Source organism: Tachysurus fulvidraco, chromosome 2 (assembly GCF_022655615.1).
Source record: "Tachysurus fulvidraco isolate hzauxx_2018 chromosome 2, HZAU_PFXX_2.0, whole genome shotgun sequence".
Taxonomy (NCBI): Eukaryota; Metazoa; Chordata; class Actinopteri; order Siluriformes; family Bagridae; genus Tachysurus; species Tachysurus fulvidraco.
The window spans coordinates 14,022,349-14,048,881 of record NC_062519.1 but is presented as its reverse complement, the minus strand read 5'-3'; the positions used below and the strand labels follow the sequence as shown (position 1 = coordinate 14,048,881).

Here is a 26,533-nt window from a genome sequence, read left to right as displayed (position 1 = left end):
AATGATCTCTCACATGTGGTAAACATGTGCTGCTCACATTAACCTTCAGAGTATTTCATGTATGATTTGCGCCATATGACGGTAATGCTAAGCCCTAAAGTCGATGGCTTGTAAAGGTGCGTTACTCTTATATGGTCTGGTCGTATGCAGTAGACATGAATAACATTATTGCAACTTTTGTACACTGCATGCACTTAACATTCAGCCCCACACACACACACACACAGGTTTTATGACACACTGCAGTTTCTGGTCCTCATTTGTTTTCCACTTTATCGTTAGTTTAAAAGTATGTATGTTTATCACATGCTCCAAACATGCAATTATTTATCGTGCCTCTATACACAAGAATGTGACTTTTGAGTGTTTAACTTCTGGAGGTCTGATTCTGATTACATGAAATGGTGCTTAGGTTAGGATTGGTTGAGCAAATTTGCATTTTTTTTTCTCTTCTAATTACCGAAAGAAAAAAAACCCACACTTTTTTTCCCTTTCACAGTGTCACACTGTATGCTGTGACGCTATTTTTGCTAACTGGCTATATTCCAAATGCTGTATAAATCCCTGATTTTGTTCACCACTGATGTTATGAGGGTCTTTAGCTTAGCTGGCTTTGAATGGACACTTAGCTAATACACACTACATACTTATCTGATTAGCTAGCTGGCTAGGGTTGCAGACTTAGCTAATGTAAGTAAGCCAGGAAGCAAGCTAATTTGCCAGTGGGCAGTTTTGCAGAAAACTACACTTTTTATGGAACAGATTTTTCTACCTTTTTTTTACCAGATTTTTCTACCTTTTTATATAAATCACTGAGAATAATAATGATAGTTAAAACTCTGGTGCTAAAATCCTACAAATGTGAGGTAGGTTTAAGGTGCTAACTAGCAAGCTAGCTGTTTGTGACAGGATGAAAACGTTGTGGTGATTTTGATTGACATTTCATGGATATTATATCTGTTTCTTTTATGGTAAATTCTACTGTTTTACTCTTTATTCCAATAGTTTTACGAATATAAAACGGCTTCTTATTACAGTCATGCTTTACAAAAGCCATCAACATTTCTTTCTTCTTGTTCCTGTTTTTATTTACGTATCTGTACACTTTTTATCTCTTGCACACTTGTTCTACATATTCTTGAGGTACTTGACCTATTACTTCTTTTGAGCTAAGTACACTTTGCTTTAACATATTTCCTCCATGTTTGATACATATTCAGGCTGCTGTTCAGGTGAGTGTGTTTCAGCTTGTATCATCTCAATAATGCAGCTTAGCCTTTAGCTCGTCATCCTCACTGTGCCTGGACTGTTGGAGTGCAGCAGCAATCTGCTCACGGAAGCTCCCTGAGGCATCTAGAGCTGCGTGTGTTAGCATAATGACAGGAAGCAGCTCCATAAATAATGCAGGTACGCTCCGTATGGGACAGGGTTATGATGGGAAATAAAGACGTGAAACGAAGTAACGCACACAGGCATGTCACAGCTTGGTCACTGCTGAAATTAATTGACTTAAATTTCAGAACTCTACATTGAGCTGATTGTTCAATATGTAGCCTGGAGACAGAGAGAAAAGTAACATGAACCAGAAATGGACTGAAGGCATCAGGCAGTTGAGCAGCTCAGTATGTTAACAAGGCTGTCTACGCAGCTCACGCGCTTTTAATAGAAAAAGGAAGTGATGACGTGAAGGTGTTTGTGTGTGTGTGTGTGTGTGTGTGTGTGTGTGTGTGTGTGTGAGCAGCGAGAATGAAGAGGACACAAACAGGATGCCTGCTTTTACTTCTTCCTGTTTCGGACGTTCTAGATAATTCTCCCATGATGGCAGCTGCATTTTATATGAAGCTTGAACGGAAAAAGTTAAAGCGCTTGCTTTTATTTTCATCTCATTTTTATTTGTTACAAATGGTAACCAAATGGGGTTCAATATGCAAATATAAATACAGTTGATTATTTTTATTTTATTTTAAAAAGTTTAGTAATACATTTTTTGAGCACAAGCGTGTCATGTGATCATTAAATGCGCTTTAGCATTTATGTGGAAACTTGGCATTTATTTGTAATTGTCATATTTGTACATTACTAACAGGTACTCTCAGTACTGCTGTAAACTGGTTTGGTGAGCAGGAGTTTCAGCTCAGTGTGTGACAACGCAAAGTAATCTCCACTCGGCTTTGGAATAAACACGTCAGAGATAAGAGGATGACGTGGAACATGTAAATTTAAGCCCCACAGCTTTTTTTTTTTTTTTTTTTGCTAGGTTAGTGGATTTGCTAGCGAACTAGTCTAAATGTTCTTAATGAAATAAATTCTTCATTATTAAGTGTATTTTGATAAGCATTACATACTTTATTGAAGCATTGTCGTTCAGGGGTGGGAATTCAGCCAGAATTACTATGGAAATTTTTCAAAGCATTATTTGCATGCTGTTCTAGTATGCACTCAGAATGACACAAAACATTAAGCCTTCAGCTTCTGCTGTGTGCTAAGCTGTATAAAGTGACACTTTAGACTTTTTACAGCTGGCACACATTGTCAAATTCCATGTTTAATCTTTATTTAATTTCACAATGTCCTTGTAAATGTTCACTTAAGGCATATGCAACTAGCTTAACTTAAGTTTAACAAGTTTAGTTGAGAGCGAGTGTGTGTGAGTGAGTGAGTGAGTGAGTACATGCTTGAGATTGTATACATGCCTGCCATCGTTGACGTTAAAGCAGTCCTAGCTCGAACAAACTGCAGTATGAATTGGTGCAGGAAGCGTCTCAGTTTGTACAAGCATGGAGAGAAATATCCTCTTTGTTTCACCATATAACACAAGCCTATCGTTTACTCTTTCCCAGTAACAGCATGTCCTACCGCAGCAATCTATCAACACTAACAGGTTTCATTTGATCAAAAAGAACATCTAACCATCTTGCTAGCTAATTTACAAACAAACTCTCTATTGTTTTTGCAAATCGGGACTTTTACTGAAAGCCACTAGTGTTCGTGTGACAAATGCAAGGTAGTTTATGCCGGGACGTATGAATAAAAACTATGCAATTTGTAAACGCGTATCAAACCAGTCTAGCTTTGCACCGGAGAGGAAGAGCACCGAGATGTTCCTAGGATTTTTTTTTGTACAATTTGATTAGAATGATATATCTTTTAAAATAGATTTAAGAAAAGGTTCAATTCTATCTGAACATGTCAAGAAACAGAAACTGATCTGATCAGTGAGAGAATTACTCATTGAGTTATTGATCACAGTGGTGTCATGCATCTTTCTTTCTCTTGTCTTTTTTCCTTCTGTCTGTAGCGGTGGTGGCCTTGCTGAAGCTGTAGATGCCCTCTGTGAATAGGTCTTTAATCAGAGTTTCTACATTGGCACTCAAAGGTAAGTGAAAGTGTGATGCTTCCTCTAAACTCAGTAATCCCTGAAATGATTCTAGTGCTGATCTGGGATCAGCAAAGCTTCTCTAGAAACAGGTTATATTATATAACACTAATTCTTTATTGATCATTTGAGCATGGGATCTGAAATGAGCTCTGAATTGCACTTGTAATTGGGTTGAAAAGACTTTATCCTGGTGTTCTTGCTGAAATTTCATCCATCCAGTGACTCTTGGCGTGTGTTTTGCAGGATGTGAGGTGGAACGGAGTGGATGTCATCATTCTCCACTGCTGCAAAGGTGAGGAAAAAAGGAGGAGGGGGCAGGGAACGGGATGAAAAGGGATGGATCAGGAGACAGAATGCAGGGAAAGATAGAGAGAAAGAGAATGGGGGATGGGGGACGAGGACGACCACGAGGTTGTTGTCTGATATAAAGTGTGTGTTGCTGTGTTTCACATGTCTGGGCAGGCACTGCAGTAAGTTGCATAAAGTCAATGTTTAGTCCCGTAGTTCGACTCGAGGATGATGAGCTCATGGAGGAATTCGTGGCTCTGTTTGTGTGGAAGGGAAGGGGAAGGGTGGGTGTGCGTCTGTGTGTATGTGTAGGAGGCCAAGGGGAAGAGAGTGTGACCTGATGGCCTGTTCTCAGAGTTTTCCGCTGAACTCTGAGAGGGGTCAATCATGAGGAAAGGCCATGCTAACCAAACGCACACACACGCACATATATGTTTGTTATACTGTCCTTGTGTGGATGTTTAGTTGACATAATTATTAACAGCTTATTATGCACCTGACTCTTACCATGAGCTTTGTCAGTAATCAAACCTTGTCCCTAAACCAAATGTCCCAACAACTCTGTCCTTGTTCCTATCAAGATGTAAAAACATGTGTACATACACACACACACACACACACACACACACACACACACACTACTAGATACTACCTTCATAAACAACTAGCATTATTTACTATTTGAATATTAATGAAACAGTAGATGGACTACAAAAGCTGATAAAACAGCAAAAAATTGCTTTCTCAAGCAAGCAATTTTGTCATTTGGGCAAAATTTTATTCTTTAAGAAAAAGGTTTCAGATTCAGCATGTTTATTTACCCAGAATAATGCTTCCTCATCACTGATAAGTAGCTTAATTTTTTTTTATTGTAACTTCCAGAATCTGGCATCTGTAATACAGGCTGAATTCCAGTTCGGCGTACAGTATGTGTTAAGTAAATGAAGTGTTTAGGAACTCTTTGTATAATAGTCTTGTATCAGATAACTAAAAATGTGGCTAAATATTAGGCGTATTTATTAAAACGTAATTCCGTGAGGCGGTTTGTTCTAACGCAGAGGAAATTGAGGACTGTACAGAGAACGAGAATTAGCTGTTGTCAGAAAGATTCTGCAGTGGGAAGTGAAGATGTGCAGGTGAGAGAGAAAGAGAAGAGGGAGTACTGTGTGCAGTAGTGAGAGGGAGGGAGGGAGGGAGGGAGTAAGAGGGAGGTGTGTGACAAGAACGGTAGTAAACAACAGAATAGGGCGAGTGTGTACGTGTAATATGACACTGTGGTAATCTTGCAGTCCTTTGTAGAGCTGAGTAACAGAATAAACGCTTCACTCTGGATGCTTTTCTGAGCACGGAAAATCGGGATTTTTTTGTACTCCTGAAATACACACGTTTCACATAAGATCTTTTTTTTTTATTTTAATTTTTATTTATTATTTTTTTTATATGAAACTGCCTTTTAAATCATATCGATCTTTTCGACTTTGCCTCATTATGAGAATCCACACTGGGCTCTGGCTTCCGGAGGAAGAGTATTGACCCTCTGTGAGTCTGTACTGCAGAGCAACACACACACACACACACACACACACACACACACACACACACACACACACACACACACTGAACGAGTGATGACCCATTTCTCCTGGGGCCCTGCTTCACTCAGTCATCATCAGCATATATGCATACACGCTCACTCGCTCGCTGTCTCCCTCAGCTGGAACATTCCTTACTTTCAACTAAATGTGGGAACACTTAGAAATATGCTGCTTGATTCTCATTCTCTCTCTCTCCCTCTCTTTCTTTCTTTATTTCTCACACACACTCACACACACAAACACAAACAGTGCTTAGATCTTTTCCTAGATTTCTTAAATCTGAGCTAATTCTGTTGATTGTTTACATTCCATATGCACAATTAAGTGTGTGTGTGTGTGTGTGTGTGTGTGTGTGTGTGTGTGTGTGTGTGTGTGTGTGTGTGTGTGTGTGCTTGTAGGTGCTGATATGTGTTGAAGATGAGTGGACCAGGGGAGAACTCTTTGGAGTCATTGGGCTACGACCGGAAACGGAAACTCTCCACTTGTGACACACCAGGACTTGGGTAAGTGTATTTGTGTGTGTATTTGTGTCAGAATTTATGAAGATGAGCTGAAATATTACACATCTTTACAGATTTTGAATTCACATATATGTCTTTATCCAGGTGTGATAAGCGTCGGAGAGAACAAGAGTGTAAGTACATCGAGGAGCTCGCTGAACTCATCTCAGCGAACCTCAGCGACATAGATAACTTTAACGTCAAACCGGACAAATGCGCCATCCTTAAAGAGACAGTACGCCAGATACGTCAGATTAAAGAGCAAGGTATGACAAAACTGCTGCAGCTTTATATCACTATGCATTTTCATTACTTATTGTTAAAAACGACTGACAGCTAAAGGTGTATTTGTAATGTGCTGCCATCTGGTGGTGGTTTTACACCACCATCTCGATGCAACAAATGTATTTCAATTCCGACCTGTTCGTTTTCTTTCAAAGTGAGAGGTTCATAGCCGTTACAATGATGATTTTTTTTTTTTTTTTTTTTTTTGGGAAATTGCTTCTTAACATTGGGTAAACAACTTGTAATAAATAAAATGTAACATTAAGAATAACAATTCAATTCCAATTCAGTCATTCTTGAAGACAACATGACAGCATAATTGTTTAAAGGACAATATTTAAACTACAAGCATTTGTGAAGTTAGTGGGACCAAAAAAGAAAAAAAAATCTTTGTGCTAAAGCTGTTTGTGCTGTAAAAGTAGTGTGCGGATTAAAAATAAATATAATAGCACAGCGTTGCTTTTGTGAACATTTGAAAAATGTCTTTTCACCCTGTGTTGATATGACCAGCTCCTTGACCCTGTTTGTTGTTATTTGTTACCGATTCTTTGCAGGAAAGGGTTCGTGTGGCGATGATGATGTCCAAAAGGCAGACGTGTCCTCTACGGGTCAGGGGGTTATCGACAAGGACCATCTGGGACCTCTGTTGTTGCAGGTTAGCAAGATCACTGAAACCTTGGCTTTTATTTGATCCACTTTTTGCATTCTATGTCCTTTTTTGCCTCAACCTTTCCTCTCTACTTGGATTTCAGGCGTTGGATGGCTTCCTATTTGTGGTGAACCGAGAGGGAAACATCGTGTTTGTGTCTGACAACGTGACTCAGTATCTACAGTACAAGCAGGAGGAGCTGATCAACACCAGTGTCTATAACATCCTGCATCAGGAGGACCGTGAGGAGCTGCAGAAGAACCTGCCCAAAGCCAGTGGTACACACCTTTCCATTAACCTCTTTTATATAATTTCAGATTTGAAATTTCCATACTGAAGTCTGACATGTTCCATGCTGAAATATGTGTGTGTTTTTAGGAGCAAATGGTGTTTCGTGGACAGGAGATTCTTCTCGTCAGAAAAGCCACACCTTTAACTGTCGGATGCTGGTGAAGTTCGGGCATGGAGGCCCCGGCGCAGAGGACGGATCAGGAAGGCCACGTTATGAGACCATGCAATGTTTCGCTCTTACCCAACCTAAAGCCATGATGGAGGAGGGTGAAGGTGTGGTTCATCTTCACACACACCTACACACAAACCAAAGGACTCGCGCAATATCACGACTATACAAATGACCACATTTGACGTTAAATAATTGTCTCTGCTAATACAATAGAAATCGTACACTTAATGAATTTCTGTGTGTGTGTATGGTTGGGGTGTTTGGGTGCTGGGCTGTAATGAACTGATGTCTCATCCAGGGTGTGCACCCACTCATTGTGTTCAGTGAAATTTGTAAAGGAGAAAGAAACTGTTCTGGTCCTGTAGCATTTGCGTTTTCATGATTCTCTGTACTGTAAAGAGACTTTGGAGCAAAAGAGCAAAAAGTGCTTAAATATCCATGTCATGTGTGCAGATCTGCAGTCTTGTATGATCTGTGTGGCACGGAGAGTGACCACAGTGGAGTGCACGGAGAGGTTCATCACCAGACACGAGCTCTCAGGTGAACACGTCTGGTCTTTTTTCGTAATTCATTTATAATTTAAAGTGCAGTATCATCGTGGATTCTTATGGATTATTGGTGTGTGTATCAAGTTATGGCTTTGCTTCTAAATCTGTGTGTGTTTATTTTTATAACAGGTAAGCTGATTGAAATTGAGCATCAAAGCACATTACACACCACTATGCGTCCTGGTTGGGAGGATCTGGTGCGCAGGTGTTTGCAGATGTTCCTGCATCACAGTGAAGGTCAGCCCTGGTCCTGTAAACGACACTACCAGGAGGGTAAGTCCACATCTGTAAGAACCTCACTTTGGAGTGCAAGAATGACATTTACACACAAGTCTTAACATTATGACAAAGGAAATACCATAAAAGCATTCAGTAGATGTTTTCCATAATTATCTCACACATGTTTTGCATGGTAGAAGTGTAGTTACGAGGTAGCCGTTATTCTCGAGGTTAATAAAGCCTTGTAACATAACGGTGTTCTCTGGGTATCTTGAATAATTCTCTCAATTCCTCTTTCTAGCTTGCATACGTGGTCGAGCAGAGACTCCACTGTACCACTTTTCCCTTTCTGATGGGACTCCAGTAACTGCACAGACACGCAGCGAGCTCTGCCGAAACCCAAATACCAACGATCCTCACAGCTACCTCTCCACTCACCTACTGCAGAGGTTTGCAAGCTTTATTCCTTCCCTCTTATTGTTTGGGTGACTTCAAGCACTTTATTGCCTTACCCTCACTTATTCCTTAAGTATAGGCATCAGTGTACTTTACTTTCATTCCTATATTAGAGAAGCTCATGGCTTCAGTATTTACTTTCCTTTTACACGATTACTGTTAAAATCTCTTGTGCCCATTTATTTGCCAGCAACTTTATTAGTGCCTCCATTAGTGTATTGTCCATTGATCCCATTCTTTAGGGTACGTCTTGAATATGCACTTAACTCGCTTGGACGTATTATAGATGGTGTACAAATTTATTCGGATCAGCATTGATTTATAGGTGTTAGATGTTAGGTTCTTCCCATATTGAGACCCTTTTCTGGTCTCACTCACAATTTTTCCTTCTCTTTTAGAGAACAGAATGTTTTCAGGCCAAACCAGGGAGGTGTAATGCGTTCCCAGGGACTGGGTGGTGCCAACCATAATTCCCAAATGAACATGACTCCTGGTGGGCAGATGGGCATGGGCAATACCAGAGGCTACGGCATGAATGACTCAGGGCATATGGGTCCTAGAGGAGGCCCCATGTATGGCCCTGGGAACAGAATGAATCAGATGCACCAGATGAATCAAATGAACCAGATGAATTCCATGAACCAGGTAAACCAGATGAATGCAATGAACCAGATGAATCAAATGAGTCAGATGAATCCTATTAATCAGATGAATCAAATGGGATCAATGAACCAGATGCACCAGCTGAACCCCATGAATCAGCTTAACCCTATGAGTCAAATGAATCAGATGGGGCATCCTGGAATGAATCAGCACCCACAGCAGTTCCATAGTGGAGGGTATGGGCTGGGCATGACCAGTCCATCCCATGGTAGCCCAGGTATGAACCCATCTCAACAGAACATCATGGGCTCTCCACGGATACGAGGAAGCCCAAAGATGGGAGCCAGCCCCTTCTCTCCAGGAGGTATGAACCTACTATTACCTACAGGAGTAAATAAACAAATTGTGCTTTTCTCTAATATATTTTCTTATGATTTTTGCATTATTATGTGTCTTTGGCAGGTATGCACTCTCCTATGGGGCCTGTTGGAATGTCTGGCAGTAGTGGCCCCTCTGGTGGCAGCACTTTTTCAAGCAGCTCCTTAAATGCCCTACAGGCCATCAGTGAGGGAGTAGGCTCTTCCCTCCCCTCCACTCTCACTTCGCCTTCACACAAATCAGACCATTCCCCCAGCATCAACTCCACTCAGCCTGGTCAACCAAACTTGTCTGGCGCCAATAAAGGGCCTAATACGGGCGAAACGAAAAGCCCTGCTAATACTCCTAACACAGGAACGGACCAGCAACATGTGAATACATCAGATACCTCGACAGATAAGCCAGATAGTCAGTGCAACAAAGATGGCCAGACTGGAGCTGATATCCAGCGGAAGGGTCCAGAAGGCAAGGGCCATAAGAAGTTACTCCAGCTGCTTACATCTCCACCGGAAGATCTTGCCTTGGGAGGAGGAACCGGCGCACCCCCTCCTGGACGTGCTTCCACTCCCATTGGTGCTGACTCAAAAGAGGCCGGAGTTAGTATGACGAGCCCGTCTTCCACAGGTGTATCTTCATCATCATCATCTGCTTTATCAGGCGGTAACACATTGCAGCATGGATCAGGATGCGTGTCATCTACAGGCTGTATGAGTAGCCATCTCGCCGGTCATACGCTGCAGGAGAAGCACAAGATTCTCCACAAGCTCCTGCAAAACGGCAACACGCCAGACGAGGTTGCGCGCATCACCGCTGAGGCCACAGGGAAGATTACCCTTGGTTCGGAACAACAGGGCCCAGAAGGCTTAGGGTTGGAGGTCAAGCAAGAGCAGCACAGTCCAAAGAAAACAAATGCTCTGCTCCATTATCTTCTGAACAAGGATGATACCAAAGATACTGGAATTGAGAGCAAACCAGGGCTAGATGAGCTAGAGGGTCGTGGGGTTAACACAGTAGGTGTTGCAACTACGGACTCCATCAGCCAGGAACGCCAGATCAAAACCGAGCCGCCTGATGAGGTATGTGAGAATGAGTGATGGCTTAGATTGTTTTTAGAACGTTGCTAACTTTTAATGAGATCTGTCCCACTTTTATTCCGGTTAGAATTTTGACCCATCTCACCCACCCTCACAGATATTTTTATTTGTTACTCAATGTTTTTAATGAACCTGGGTGGTTCTACTTTACTAGATATAAAGAAATAATCATGTAAACCATAGCATCCTGACCAGGATAAAGCACTTTCTGAAGATGAATGAATGTATGATATACAGCCCAGTTTACATTAGAAGCAGTAAACCGTGCCAGCACACTGACACATCCAAAGCACTGCCATATCAATGAAACTGAAAATAAAAGTAAAACTTGACCCTACACGATTCATACAAACAAGTGCGAGTGGTTGGATGTGAGAGTAAAAACCGATTCCCATAAATCTTTTGTTTTTTGTCCCCCCCCCCCCCCCCCATGATCCCTGTCCTGATACATTCCTCTTAATTGTATATTTAGTGCAATTACTGATTTGTGTATATTGTATACAGATAAATCAAATGTTTCTGTAATTCCAGTTGCAAAGTCTGCAGAGCATTCTAGGAGGTTTAAAACCTGCTTCCGGGATGTTTACTGATTCCGGAAGCACAGACGGAGAAAATAAGAAAGGGAATGGACCCAACAACACTACGCATGGTAAGAACTAATCTTGGTTCTGCAGTAACACTGTGTACAACAGTTTACCTCAAAAAATGTTAATTATGCTGGAAGATCCGAAGACGCTTGTAGTATTTAATAGTAAATGATATAACCCAACATGTTTATATAAATTTCTTTCCCCGTATAGACCGTGAGGGTGCAGGGATGGGCCCAGGGCCTCGAGTGCCCTTCCAGAGAGCAATGTCTGTGGACAGTAAACCTTTTAGTGGTGCAAGAGGGACGGGCAGGAGAAGTGCCCCCACCTCTCTCATTAAACAAGAAAGCTTGGACAGCCACATAGGCATGGGTGAGAAGCAATATACCACGTTGACAGTATTTTGATGTCTAATATTTTGCTTAGTGAACGTGTTTAACCATTATCTCCTGTTCACTCGCTTTTTCCACAGGAGGTCTTAACAGGCAAATGGGCATGAACCAGATGCCACCTATGATGGGTTCAGGTGATTGGAGGATACCAGGCTCTGGGGCCAGTCCAGGGGGGTCTAACGGGCACCCAGGGATGGGTTGTCCAGGCATGGATCCAAATCCCAAGGGAATGATGGGAGGTTCCATGATGAACCGGTCAAACAGTGTACCAACACCCAGATCTATGCTACAGCAGCAATTAATGGATATGGGTAAGTTATTACATTATGACATTTACATATATAAACATATGTGCACTAGAAAATATAATCATTAAGACTTTTGAATGAATCACTTATTTGTTAACCTCAAAATCAACTTAATCCATTAATGTTTGGGAAGAGTTATCTTGAGTATTTATGGGTGTGTGTCTGTGTCCCCACACACAGGTCAAAATGAGATGGGGATGAACACTTTCAGAGGGCAGCCACATCCTCCTCAGTCTCCATCATGGCCTGACTGTGGCATAAGTATAGACGGACCCCCTAATGCAAACAGGTGAAGTTTTTATTAGTAGTTACTGCATTAGTCTGGATTACTGGTCTACTGTAGCATGTACTGTGAAATTTTAAATGACTTTCCACGAAAAAATTTTCAGTCTACACCAACGTCCGTATCTATGCTGCTCGCCATGGTATTTCGCAATTTGTCTAAGAATGAACTGAACTGATTTCTAGATTTTATTTTTGTCTCTACTGTAATTGTAATACCTTTCTACTTCTTTCTGCTTAAGTGGTCTTTCTCTCATGGATATATATATATATACATAAAGTAAATATGTAAATTTCACTTATATTGAGTTTTGTGTTTGTTTCGTGTTCGTGTGTTCAGCTTGCCATTCAACAACCCCTTGGACGATCTGCTTGCTCCTCCATCCACCACTGAAGGGCAAAGTGACGAGCGAGCTCTGCTCGACCAGCTCGACTCCCTCCTTAACAACACCGACAACCTCGGCTTGGTGGAGATCGATCGAGCTCTTGGGATCCCAGACCTCGTCGGCCAGGTCTGAGAAGATATTGTAATGACTACATATCTGGATGCATTTAACATAGATAGATTTTTGTCACTTGATGCATAACGAAGTGAATAGGCAGTGTCTCAACTTATCACATGACATGTTATACACCATAACATGCACACAGCTGTACTTTACACTTTTGGAATGTACTTTGTTTGAAATGTACCATTTGAACTCTGACACTGTTGACAATTGATCCTTCTTATCATGTATATTCAATGTAACTCAAGTACAATCTACTCTTCTCACAGGGCCAAAGCACCGATCACCCGGCAACTCCTACAGATGCTTTCCCAGGTCCATCTCCTGATTCATCCATGAGTATGGATCATAAGGTCATGTATGGACCAGGTTATCCTGGTCCACCATCAGTGGGCATTCAGGGAGGGTATGGACCCGGACATGGTCCTGCTCCTGGTCAAGCTCCTGGTCCCGGTCCTGGTACCGGCCCAGGTCCGGGTCCTATGCAGAGTCATCCAGGACCAGGATTTAACCCAATGATGCAGCAGATGGGTGGGATGGTGGGCATGAACCCACGTGCTGCCATGATGCGTCCACGCATGGTGAATGCTAAGCAGCCGCTCCGACTGCATCTACAGCAGAGGCTTCAAGGACAGCAGGTGAGAGTCAGAGATATTGTACGTCCAATGAAAACAGAGACAACTGTTTTCACTGTATTCAACAAATTGTATTCATTGTTCTTATTTATTAGCAATAATATTTAGACTTGTACCAGTTATGACACAGCCAAGCCCCTTTTAGCATCAGCATAGTACTCCACAGTTTTCAAACTTAGAAACACTTAAAAAAAACAAAAAAAAAACTGGTGGTCTGTTTTAGTTTGAATTATACCTGAGTGACTCCAACTATTGTTCATTTACAGTTTATGAACCAGAACAGACAGGGTTTGGCGATTAAAATGGAGAATGCACCAGTGGCAAATCCTGGCCTGAGGCCTGGCATGCAGCCTGGCATGCAACCTGGCATGCAGCCTGGTATGCAACCTGGCATGCAACCTGGCATGCAGCCTGGCATGGGAGGACAGGTATCTCACTGCTCACCCACCAAACACATTCACATTGAAACACATCTAGTGGCATAGCCAAAAACGTTTAGATTTAATATGTTAAATATGTTTTTAATGGTCCTTTAGGTGGACTTGAAATGGAAGTAATTCTTAATGTGACAGACTGAAAGCTTTATTGCTCTCTCTTTCTTTCTTTTAATTTCTCTTATAGCCGAGTTTTCTGAACGCTCAAATGATGGCTCAGCGAAATCGAGAGCTGACCCAGATGAGAAGGCAGAGGATGATGATGATGATGCAGCAGCAGGCTGCAGCTGGAGGCTTCAGCCCGCCTCCTAATGTCACTGCTCCCTCTGGCATGGACAACCCCATGGGAGGAACACCTATGAACCAGCCTGGTCAACAGCCATTTAACTATGGAGGAAACTACGGTGGGTTAGCATCCAGTCTTGTTGGAGCAATTACAAAAAAGAAAAAAAATCAGAACACTTGGTTTATGATAGTTACACACCTAATTTAATTGGCGGGAAGACCTAATGATGTTGATATGCTTTTGTACTGTGTACACTGATGAACTCTTCTGTGGTGCGATTACAGCTATGGGCCAGCAGGGTGACCCCTCGTTCATGGGCACCGGTAACAGCCCTCCTAATATGATGGCTGGACGTATGGGAGGCCCACAGAATCCCATGATGCAACAGCACCCTCAGAGTGGCCCCATGTACCAGTCAGCAGATATGAAGGGATGGGCACAAGCTGGCATGCCCATGAACAAGTGAGTAGCAAAATCTAACAAAGTAGCCATATTTTGTGTGCTGCAGGTTTGTTTTTTATTTTCTGTTGCATTAGATTGTTGATGATGAGTAGTAATAGTATTAATAACTGTAATAATAATAATAGCAGAATAGAATTGCATTTTAATCTAAAGATCTTAATTCTCTTCTGAAATGGCAGTATTTTCTCAAATACTTTAAGTAAACACTGCTAAACAATTATTTTTTAATTCATGCTAGTACTGTTCGATAGCTCTTCGAATCAATTTCCTGCCTGACTTATTTGTTTTGTTTTGTTTCGTTTCAGTTCATACCCTCAGCAACAACAGCAGCAGCAGCAATTCTCCCAGCAGGGGGCACCAGCGCAGTATGGGGGCATGATGATAAATGGAGCCATGCAGGGAGGAGTGAACGGGCCAGGGCAGATGATGCCTATGCAAGGGCAGATGGGCATGAACCCCATGGGCATGGGTCGCATGCCACTGGGTCCTGACCAGGTACATAGTAACAGTGTGCATTAGTAGCCTTTTAGTTGTTTAGTATTAAAAGTTTTTGCTCTCCTGCTTTCAGTGAGAAAAAGAGTTTGATGAGTTTATTTTTCATAATTGCCCATAGTATTAAAATGTAGAAGCTAATGTTCAAAACAGGCAAAAATAATAATAGATGACACCTTCGTGTTGTTAAACAAAATTGTGTTTCGTATTGGTTTTGTAGAAATACTGAAGCAGAACACCGTTTCAACAAGAGAGTAAAGTTGAGCAGAGTCATGTCGAACCCTGAGAAAACCCTGACCGCAGACATGCAACATCGTCTAGCTCCAGCTGGACAAGCTGGACATGAGACAGAGGAATTGTCCACATCACTGTGCATTTGTGTATGCCCCTAGAATAGTATTTGAGTGCAACGCTCTGTCCGTCTGCAGCCAAACTCATGCTCTTTTGTGAAGCTGTCTCTCTCTCTCTCTGACTGTGTGTGTGTGTGTGTGTGTGTGTGTGTGTGTGTGTGTGTGTGTGTGTGTGTGTGTGTGTGTGTGTGTGTGTGTGTGTGTGCGTGCGTGCGCGTGTGTGCGCGTGTGTGCGCGTGCGTGCGTGCGTGCGTGCGTGTGTGTAATGCTGTACTTCACCACCAGAGGGTGGTTTTCTCTTGCTGTGGAACTGCCCTGGTGCTGGGTGGGGATGCACTTTATCACAAGGCAAATAAGGAAAAGAATATCTGCAATATGTCTTGCTCGTTCTAGCCTTATTTAAAGACTCTCTGTGCAGAAACAACCTTCTCGGTAACAATACCTTGCTTTCAGGACAGACTGCTCCAGTTCCCCACTATATGCAGCTACGAGCAATAAACCTCTACTTTATGCCATATATGTTAAAATGGTGCACCATTAAATTAACAGAGCAAAAGGTACTGCAGTATTAACTGGGCTTTTTGTTTTATATGTGAATAAGAACAGACTTGTACATGCTGTACGCTCCAAATGTATCATATGTGCCCTTATTATATACTGTACATTTTTGCACAGATTTGGCCCATGTTAAGGTCCAGCATATTATATTTTAGGTCAATATTGCTTTGGGTGTTAATTCTATTTTAACTTTCTCAAAGGGAAAACATTTTTAAAAGATTTTTATCTTTTCTGATCTAGCCTTGTTTTCTTTACAGTATTGCAGTGATGATAGACATTTGTTTTGGGAGGGCACTTTCTTTCTTTGGAAATTAAATGGATAAATCCTACCGGATCAAGCAGTTACATTAAGAGGACATAACGGTTTTTGTTTGTGTTTTTATCTGTACATTTTATGGACAAAGACGATTATTTGCTCAGCCTTTCTCTGTGAGCTAGCTGTTACTATCATCGATGGTTTCACTTTTAAGCGCTGGGACTTTATAAATCTACCTTTAAAAAATTGCACAATCCAAAGATATAGATGTTTCATTGCTTTGCTGAAATTTTAACCTTACCAGTAGTCTTTTTTTGTGTGTGAATCAACAGAGTGCAAGGTACATATCATATAAGTTTATTATGATTTTGTACTACATGCTGTACCCAACCAATGTAATACTTTGTTTTCAAGGCCAGTTCATAGAGCATTTTTTTTTTTTTTACAAGATATAACAAACAAACCGTTAACATATCAGTCTTTTCTGTCCAAGCATTCTTAAAATCTTTAAGAAAGAAATCAATTTGTCTCTTTTATTTTAAAGTAGAATATGTTGGATCATCATGAAATATATTTGGAAATAAGAAATCAGAATGTTTTGAGTTTTGGGCAAGGGTCTGATTAATTTATGTGGACAAGGGAGCGAATAAGCTGATGTTTTACCGGATGTAAATCGCAATACAATTTATTCTTTTCCTTGTTGTTGATATTGTTGTAAATAAAATTTATATTTAAACATGATTTATTGACTGGAACGTTTGACATTTTAATTTCGATCCTGGTTTTGGCCACACAGTGGCGCAAAAAACAAGCAAAGAGGGATTTTCTGTACTAAAGTTTGGGGTTAGGGTTATTTTGTCATTCAAACATGAGGCTCAGCTTATCAGAATTGAATATGATTACATATCTTGGGGGGGGGGGGTTTAAGGATGTGTAACATTCTGATCTGGTTCTTCTTGGTACCCTAATTGATTGGGAACTAATCTAGTTTTTCTTAAGTAGAACGTTGAAGGGTTTCCTTAGAAAAAAAAATCCAGCAGAAATTACTTCTTAGAAATTGTCGATCCCTAAGGGGTTCTTAAGTTGTCCCTCAAGAAGAACCAATAAAATTTCTCTGTCAAAACTTACAAAAGTGTTTCCCCAATCATAAGGAGTTCTGAGTAGAACCCTTAATTACTCAATAAACATTCGAAAACCCTTTAAAAGAATACGTTTTAATGATTTTTTCACTATTCTATTTGTTGAATGTGGTTGGATAATTAAAGGTTCCGATGGAACCCATGATGGTTCATGTAAAAACCTACTCAAAGTATTTAACGTAGAATGAAAAGCTGAATGAATGAACTTTAGGGTTTAACTTATTTATTTTTATTTATTCATTGTCTATAGAGTATATGCATAGTGAATAAAACTACTTTGTTTAGGAAACACACGTGAATTTCTGGACGTGCCAAATGTGTTGTCTCTGTGCGTCTGGTGCAAGAATAATAATAAACAAAAAGGCCAACATATTATATATGTATAGCACTTTTATTTACATTTTAGCCTTGTTTCGGTTTTCTTATTAAACGTTCCGCTGTAGTCGTGTGTGAGAAAGTGTCCAGAGGGGTTTGAGAGCTCCTTTTGGCCGTCTTCCTGGCGCATCTGCGGCCGCGGGGCTCTTGTGGATTTTACTGTTTGTTAATGTTTCAATCAGCTGTGCGCGCTGGAATGTGGCGCGCTTTAACCTGAAGCTCCCCAGGTGCGCCGAGGCGCCGCTCAGTCTGCGCGCTCCCCCTCCCTCACTCCGTGCGCTTGGCACACAGCTATCACACAATCACACACACACACACACACACACACACACACACACACACACACACTGGCGAGGCGTGCAGCTGTGCAGGGAAATGAGGGAAAACACTGCACCGAGGAGACCGAATAAATCTTAGAACGATCCTCTTTTGCGCTCTGAAACACATTTAACCCTTTAGCTCCTGGACTAAACAAAAAAAACCTTTAAAATGAACTGGTGAAAGCAAAAGGATTAACCAATTACACTGAAATGATCACTGTCATGTGTGAAAATAAGCCTTTAATCTACGTGTAAATAGCAATAAATTAACCATTCAGTTCCTTTTTTTCTCTCTCTCTCCTGCCTACCCAGATTCGGTGTCCTCTATATTGGACCATTTCTGATCATGGTGCATGATTATGTCTTACTGTCTCTCCTTCCTTGATTTCGATTATTTTTTTACACGTGTCTGTACACGGTTATATGAGTATATTTAGTATGTGAGTGATTTTTTTTAATAACTCGTTTTTAGCCATTTGATGGATGAAGAATCAGTGTCTATACGTGTTCCACCTTATTACGCATAAGAAATCCCCCCCCCTTCCACACACACACACACACACACACAGAACAAGCTATGAGCCAGAAAAGGTTTTTTTTATCTTGTTTTAATAAAAAAAAACATCAGATATACATTGTAAAAAACACAATAAGACGTTCATTGTAATATACAATACATTCATTTTTGCTCAGCAATCTGAGAAATCGACGCTTTATAAAAACACTATAAAACTTTTTTAAAGGTGTGATCGTATAAAAAAGCATTGGAGAGAAACTCTACAGAATACAAAATAATACAGCAACAATAAGAAACTGATGGGCAGGGCTGCGTGTTGGTAACGGTGCCGTGGATTCCACAGCAGACAGCCATCTGTGCTGAAGTTGCACCCCATGTGAAGTATGAAGAATCGATCATCATCATCATCATCACCACCACATAATTCAGATTGGATTTGCCGGAGGAACGTCCTCCTAGATGTGACCCCAGTCTGCTGTACACCTGGTGAATCACCAAACACCACAAACAGTTCAAGGTGAAACTGCAGGTCTTGTTCTTTCTTGGTCATGATGCTCTCACTTGCACCAATGGATACGTGAGTTGTCTGGTGAGTCTTCTTTCTTAACGGCAGGCAATTCTGTCATCAGAGCAGCCATTCTGTAAGGAAAGACACTTAAGGTTAGACACTTTGCTCGCTTTCTTCCTTCAGTTTGCCAGTTTTTAAGTCCTATGTTATATCTCATGTATATTTACCTCGACAGAGATGCTGGCAAGCTCTGCGTTAAGAGTAGTGAGGGGACTGCGCGGAGATGAGCTTTTCTTTCCTGGCTCGTTCAGCTCCACTTGAAGATCCCAGATGTAGTCAATGACATGCTGGAGGATCTCCACTTTGCTAGCCTTTTTGTTGGCAGGCAGCGTGGGCACCAGCTCCTTGAGCTTGCTGTAGCAGCTGTTCATGTCCTGCAGGAAGACGCTCATGTGCTCATCCAGCAGCGGCAGCTTGCACTTGGAGATGCTCAGGCTCTGATCCGATAGGCAGCGGACCACCTCGTCCCCGCCGACCTTGCTCTTCAGGGCGCATGTAGATCCCACAACTTTCATTTTCGCTGTTTGGTTAGTCCTTTCGATGAAGAGAGAAAGAGTTGCTTCTGAGCTGACAGTTCGTCACATGCCGCTTTACGCGACACAGCGCGCGTTTTATTCTGTTCCAGCGCGTCGGGGCGTGGCTACAACGCGCATGTTTTGAGCAGCGGGCCAATAGAAAAGTCAACGCTACACCTCATCTGACCAATCAGAGAGCGGCTTTGCTTATCGAGATTACAATCAACAAGATTTGGGGAGGGGGAAATGGTGTTACAAATGGAAACAAATGTGTGTCTTTTACGCATGATGTGTGGAAATCCAGCTGTCCGTGGGCAAAGGAATCTGCAGGTGGGGAGAGAGAGAGAGAGAGAGAGAGAGAGAGAGAGAGAGAGAGAGAGAGAGAGAGAGAGAAGGGGGAGAAGAGAGAGAACAGAGAGAGAGGGAGATTAGAGTATTCCCCTTTCCTTTTCTCCTCTCTCTCATCTTCTCTCTCTCGCTCTCTCGCTCTCTCTCTCTCTCGTCTATCTCTCTAACAGACAGAGTCCTTTATCACAAAAGGATGAACAATTTCACACAAAACCATCCTACATATTGTGGCAAATTCCAAGACACTTAGCACAAAACCCTGGTGTTAAAAAAACTGTCTCATTTTCCTCTCAGTGTATCATGAAGTCTTTGGATGTGTGAGCATAAGCACAGAGCCCTTAACCTTTCCTATGATTTCAGTTTATAGATGAGGCTGAGATCCTGGCAGCACAATCCTTAATCCAGATCATTATACTTTTCAGACACGTATTTGCTCGCTCACCAAAATTAAAAAAGGACACTTTTTCTTATGGTCCCTTCACTGGTACCATATTAGTAGCATATGTTTAGTACCTTTCAGCTGGGAAGCTTAGGTTTTATAGTAAAGCTATTTTAATTCATTTATTTTACATTACATTCACGTTACAAGATACAAAATATGCAAAAAAAATATGCACTATAAATAAATCGTTATTATTATTATTATTATTATTATTATTATTATTATTATTATTATTATTATTATTATTATTATTATTATTAAAGTTATGAGCCAATGGATTTCTGTCCCAAAAGTTTATTTATTATATAATAGTTTTAATTTTTAATAAATTTATTTATTTATTTGTTTATTTATGTTATCATTTATTTATGCAGTATATATATACATTAAAGATATTAAATGTTTAGTTTGCAATCAATTTTATTTCTTTATTTTGAACAAAAAGTTCCTGGACACCTCGGAATTCCTTCACACGCTGCTGCTGCGCTTCGCCTTGAGCGGGCGGCTGTAACTCGGTGATATGTCTCTCTCTCTCTCTCTCTCTCTCTCTCTCTCTCTCTCTCTCTCTCTCTCTCTCTCTCTCTCTCTCCTCAGATTGTCCAAACAAGCCACCGCAGACTGCCGGGCGCCAGCGCCGTGACGTCACCCATTCATTCGCTCGCTGACGCCTGTCAGGCTGGCGCCGAGCGGGCGGTCTCCATAGTGACTCTAAACACCGGGGGCGCGCCCCCCCTCCGCCGCGCTCCATTCACCTGCACTGCGCCGAGCCTGAGAACAAGCCGGCTGTGAGCATTTATCACCCAAAGCCTCTGATGCGATTACCGCGCAGCGCACCTGCAAAACGGCCATTGTGGCCTGAGCGCTTCAAGAGCCTCTTTCAGTGCGGGGAAAAAAGAGGACAGGCAGAGTTTCGAGTCTAAAAAGAACCCTAAAGTGCACCTTTGAAGCAAACGAAGCAAAACATTTTCTTTCTTTTTTTAATTAGCACATCTCCTTGTTGCATTTCTCCAGACCAGCTTGCATTCTGCACGAGCTTACTTACCATAATAAACTTTATAGAGTACAGTTTAGAAGTTGTATAAACTTTTATTCAGCTCAGTTTAAGAGTCTGCACGTATATAAATAGGGAAAAGTAACCTTTCTAATACAACTATTAATAATAATGACTATCATGGTTTGTTTTCATGCAAACTGATATATAAAATATGTTATTATAATACTTATAATGCATGCAATATCATGAAAATCATCATGGAATAGCTGTGCATTCCGTCACACAATGCTGTATTCTACACAACCTTGAATTTTTATGTTTTATTAGTTTATAGGGGATAAAAGGGGAAAAAATATTTTGTCGTGTATGCAAGATTACATAGATGCTTTGATAAAAACTTACATTTAAAGTTTAAGTAGTGCATTATAAAAGTTTTTTTTTAATCATCATGCATTTTTTTTTTGCATCATTTTTTTATTTTTTTTTTCAGAAATCAGTTTATTAAAACAAAACTAAAAAAAGTTCTCATGCATGCATGAATGCGTGGCTGCTTGGCTTTTGCAGAACGCCAAATTAATTCTCGAAAAACTTTTTTTGCCTGCAGCACTCAGAAGGAGTCACAGGCTGGGTCACAGGGAGGAGGCACGACACAATGAAAATGAGAGTGTTCCATTCAGAAGTGATCGTGCCTATGCCCTACTCCCTATGAAGCCAAACTGAAAAAAATATCAGCCATACTCTGTACATAGCCTATGTACTGGGTGTAGTGTGTTAACCTTTCAGACAGCCAGTAGGTTACACATATGGAAATCATTCATGTTGTTTTTATCTCACTTAACTGTTATATGTTATAGACATGTTTGCAACTAATTAAAGAAACTAGATCATGCATGTAAAAGTCACACAAAAGACCAGAGCATAACACCATTTAGATTTAGATAACACCATTGTGTGCTAAATGAATTCAATACCCTGAACTAATCAGGTGATCATAACAGTAATCAGCACAGGGTATTTCATCCGAAGGAAAAGTCCAGCTATGGATGTATTTTGCTTAGAATTTTTTTTCACAAGCATGCTAATGGTTTGGGATATGACCAGTTACAGCCTGAGCACTCTAGTTAGAGCACAAGTACACAGGATGAACCACAGCTTGAGAAATCTGGGCTGGAGCCGGCAAGTCTGGAGCGCTCCTCCACTCGCTCAGTCAGCCTTTTGTTCAGCTGCACAAGCTATCAGCACTTCCTACCGACAGCCAACAATAAGCCTTCACAGCTGGCCTGAACTGTTCAGAGCCTGTTTACCCCACATCAAGGCAAAAGGAGGGGGGAAAGAAAAAGTGAAACACATTGCATGGAAATGCTTACGCTCCTCATGCATATGAACCCTGTAAAAAGTTATCAGACAAGACATTTTCAGAAGATATGCTACATAAAACAGCAATTTTCAGTTTTTAACTTTAAGTGCATATTAAATGAATGGTGTAATTTATGATTCTTTATATGCATTTGTGTTTTGCTGTAGGAAACATTGAGGAGTCCAAGAGCGCAATTCCACAGTTAGGAGACTTTGTGCATCGTTCTCTGCCATATATCAGAGTGTAGATCTAAACAAATAATAAATAAAAATATATAAAAATAATGATAGAAATTATATTTAAACATACAGTTTATTTATAACATAAAATGGGTGGAGTAACAAAAAAGTTTTTTTATTCCTTCTGGGCAGTTCATACATACTATATTATAGAATAGTATAAACCTATAGCTATTACTATACTTTAGACTATAGCATACATCTATAGCGGTGAAGGGATGAAATTCAGTCATAAGATTTCAAGCGTCATTCATACAGGAGTCACTGCTATATATCTATAAATGTCACATTCGTACATCTTCCATCTTCACAACATTCCCCTTCACCACGTAAAGACAGATATGTCCATGCCTTAATTGACTGGTTCAGGGAAGTGACATCTCTGTTCACCCCCCAACACACACACACACACACACACACACACACACACACACACACACACACACACACACACACACACACACACACCAAAGAATGAGTAATAATCATTCCTAAGGGAATCATATCCTGTGTAATGAAAATGAGTGTGAGAGGCAACAGTGGGAGAGACCCGTGTCTCTAACATGCACAAAGTGGAGGAATGTTTGTGTTATGTGACCCTGGATGGGTTTATAAATTGGATTGGGTTATTAATGGAGTTTTTGTGAGGTAAAGCTCACTAATTAATGAATTACTTGTTATTTAGTTGTATCGTGTTAACACTTAATCCTAGAACTTCTTATTGATACTCTATTTATTTATCATTTGTCATTTATTTTTCAAATAAGTGTTCAAGTGTTTGAGTGTTTTAAGTCCTCCAAATCCTCTTTTGATTGTCATCCAGTGTTGAAGCCAGAATTTTCAATGCATTTCATTCACATAACACAGACACGAGAAAGCACTCAATGTCCCTGTAACAGTATATAAAGGCTCTACTATATTGGACATCCAAAGCAAACCACCTGACCCTCTTATGAGCTCTCACATAAGCAACAGCTTGCTAGCGTTGGCCTTTCCCTAGGCCAGCTTCCCACACACACACAAATACACACAGATAACTCTTCAAGGCCCTCTTGCTCGGCTCCCACGTACTATCAAAGGGTCTTAATGGCTTCTAATTAGCTCCCAATCTGCTGGTGACAGAGCACCAGTGGCACGCCAGAGTTCCATTCAGAGAGTGGGCATTGTGTGTCCGGATAGTTTCCACTCGGCTGGAGAGAAACCGTTTGGAGGGGAGAGGACAGAAAGGGTGGGGTGGCCGGGGGACATGAATGAGAGACAGTGTTGCAGCTTGTTGCAAATCTTATAATGCGAGAGTATTTTCCACCCCACCACCACCACCACCAACCCCACTCTCATCCGTTAGTTCTTTCTCAGGCTCACTGGCAAGTTTTCTTCCTCTTGAAGTTAATAGTTAATCTGCAACTGCATCATCTATTTGGAACTGCCTGTTTGGAGTGTGTAATTAGTGTGTGAGCGAGGGTCATAAACACTATCACAGAGAGAGCTGTGTTTACACCCTGACAGCTGGTTGGAGAGGAGCTACAGAATTACTCATTAGCTTTTTGAGAGTTTATGCCAATGAATGAAATGTTTTCATATCTATATTAAGATGAGCAGATGTGAGAAATGCTGTTGGGGAAAAAATAAGGCGGTTTTATTTTTCAAAACTCTTTTATGGCAATGTAATGAAAATCTATTGAGCGTTCCAGATGGTGGGATAATGGTGGACTTTTGCATAAATCTTGATTTGTTTACATAAACTGGGATTCATACTTTTTCTTTTTTTTTCAAAAGGTGAATGATGTGAATCCTCTTGTTTCTCCCTAATTTACATCACATTGCCATTGTATGACTGAATGAACAGAAGACAGGACTCTGTGTGTATGTGAGTTTGTGTGTGTGCGTGGAGACCAGCTGCTCACAGCTGGGGCATAATGGCTAAGTTTTGGAGGGAAAGACCTCTGCTACCAGGCAGCTGTCACCACCAGCAGGGAAGGATACAGAAGCTAAACTCCCCACGCAGCTTGCTGCTTTCCCCATTTCTGACCGGGAGTGTAGTCTAAACAGCGTACATATTTTATTTTATTATTGTGTTATGTAATAAGAAAGAAGTGGTATTGTAAATATCCTCAGTCTTGGTGACAAATAGTTACTCTACTTGTTTCGCTGTGACCTGTATCTTTAAGAGGAAGGCGAATTTGTTATGCACCTGCAAGTTCAGTTGAGTTCGACTTTGGTTTCCATTTTACTCAGGTGTACAGGATGACAAAACATAACTAACATACAGGTGCAGACTAGGATTCAACATGTGTGTATTTACAGAAAGGTGACAAATTAAGGGAAAAACAACACCATTTTTAGTGGTGACTTAAATTGAAATTTACGGCCTTCACCTGGGAATTCACCTGAGACCATGTCAGTATTTCCATAAATTTCAGGTAGAGTTACATATATGTTCAGTTTTTAATGAGCTTCATGGCTTTGAATCACATCTGATGCAAATGATTGGAGTTTTAGACCTTTGAACCCAGATCCTGTATGCTAAGCTAACTAGGTAGCTAGCAAATGCAACTAATGTTAGTGATATCAAAAACTGTGGCCAGTTGGGCATATTTGAACAAGCTTGTTAGAAAACTTGGTTTTAGATACTATTAATTTATTGAGAAATCATTGATAACAAATCTACTCACATATTGACATGCAAACTTTATTCACATGGGATAATACAAGCTAGTTTATTAGCAGCTGGTTAGCTGGCTAGACAGGACATGGAGGAAGACATGGAGCTGTTACCAAATAGTATGTATATTTATATTCTTGTAATTAAAATAAAGAGTGTGGGGATGTCCTTATGATGTATTTGTAGCTTTAGGGTATTTAACAAAATAATTATAATAGTCAAATCTAGCATTGCTAGCATCTGATAGTGTAGCATCTTGTAAAAGCTATACATAAAGAAGTATTCAAGGATTATTGGGTAGTATTGGATTTTTAGTATGCTAAAATACAGCAAATAATTTTGTGAACTTTTTGAAGGTCCAGACCTTGTTGTCTTCATAACTAGTTGCTGCCATAGTTTAAAACGTTCTGGTTTTCAGGATGAGAATACCTGCCAGTGTTTACAAGTGTTTTTTCTTTTGTGTGTAGCATTTGTGGTGACAGTGTATTGGAATTTGTGCTAGTTCTCATGAACCAGCATGAACTCCAGCTCTCTGCTTGTTAACACAGTTCTCGCTTACTGAGGGCAAAAACATATAGCTGACCCATGGCCTGTCCTTTGCACAGCCCTGAAGCTAGAGAGGAGCATAGTGGTAGCAGCTGTTTTCCCTTCACAGAGCTCTATTCAGTGTGAGGAGTGCTGGAGGAGGACAATGCCTGCGTCCTCATCAGTCCCGCGCTAAGATTAATTCCTCAAATCTGTTCTTATCCCAGTGTCGGTCTCCCAGGATGGGAAGCCTTGTGTTCTCTAGCATGTATTGTGCTGGTTGCCAGAGAGAGAGAGAAGCCTATAGATGCCATTGACAAGTGGATACGACACAGGCCTCCTCAATGCTTTTGTCCCAATTATTGCACATATATAATCTGGATTATAAGGCGTTCTCACTTTGGACAATTAGGTAGTCTCAAGGGTCTTTAACTATGCTTGAATTACTCAGGACTCATTTGGGACTTTTTATTAGTCAGTAGTCATTTTCATCCTAGGACTACACCGGTGTAACCAACATAACC

At 40.8% G+C, this 26,533-nt stretch overlaps 2 protein-coding genes across 2 annotated transcripts in view; one reads left to right on the top strand and one right to left on the bottom strand.

The window, feature by feature from the left end:
- ncoa3 (nuclear receptor coactivator 3) overlaps window positions 1-16,749 on the top strand; it is a 33,111-nt gene extending 16,362 nt beyond the window's left edge. Inside the window, exons 2-24 of the mRNA XM_047807770.1 lie at window positions 3,299-3,376; window positions 3,623-3,671; window positions 5,661-5,765; window positions 5,868-6,028; window positions 6,602-6,702; window positions 6,800-6,974; window positions 7,075-7,260; window positions 7,613-7,699; window positions 7,837-7,980; window positions 8,228-8,375; window positions 8,781-9,349; window positions 9,448-10,439; window positions 10,989-11,106; window positions 11,258-11,416; window positions 11,517-11,747; window positions 11,925-12,033; window positions 12,367-12,538; window positions 12,805-13,173; window positions 13,437-13,598; window positions 13,792-14,008; window positions 14,175-14,352; window positions 14,658-14,847; window positions 15,065-16,749. Of these exons, the coding sequence (XP_047663726.1) occupies window positions 5,680-5,765; window positions 5,868-6,028; window positions 6,602-6,702; window positions 6,800-6,974; window positions 7,075-7,260; window positions 7,613-7,699; window positions 7,837-7,980; window positions 8,228-8,375; window positions 8,781-9,349; window positions 9,448-10,439; window positions 10,989-11,106; window positions 11,258-11,416; window positions 11,517-11,747; window positions 11,925-12,033; window positions 12,367-12,538; window positions 12,805-13,173; window positions 13,437-13,598; window positions 13,792-14,008; window positions 14,175-14,352; window positions 14,658-14,847; window positions 15,065-15,073 (4,563 nt within the window). The 5' untranslated portion in view covers window positions 3,299-3,376; window positions 3,623-3,671; window positions 5,661-5,679 and the 3' untranslated portion in view covers window positions 15,074-16,749. The remainder of the gene's footprint in view (window positions 1-3,298; window positions 3,377-3,622; window positions 3,672-5,660; window positions 5,766-5,867; window positions 6,029-6,601; window positions 6,703-6,799; window positions 6,975-7,074; window positions 7,261-7,612; window positions 7,700-7,836; window positions 7,981-8,227; window positions 8,376-8,780; window positions 9,350-9,447; window positions 10,440-10,988; window positions 11,107-11,257; window positions 11,417-11,516; window positions 11,748-11,924; window positions 12,034-12,366; window positions 12,539-12,804; window positions 13,174-13,436; window positions 13,599-13,791; window positions 14,009-14,174; window positions 14,353-14,657; window positions 14,848-15,064) is intronic.
- A 1,681-nt stretch (window positions 16,750-18,430) lies between these two features.
- id1 (inhibitor of DNA binding 1, HLH protein) lies at window positions 18,431-19,524 on the bottom strand. Its single transcript, XM_027176285.2, has 2 exons — window positions 19,095-19,524; window positions 18,431-18,998 (listed from the first exon to the last, which is right to left on the bottom strand). Exons 1-2 carry the CDS (start codon window positions 19,440-19,442, stop codon window positions 18,963-18,965), a joined length of 384 nt encoding a protein of 127 aa, XP_027032086.1. The 5' UTR covers window positions 19,443-19,524; the 3' UTR covers window positions 18,431-18,962.
- Between the last annotated feature and the right edge of the window lie 7,009 nt (window positions 19,525-26,533).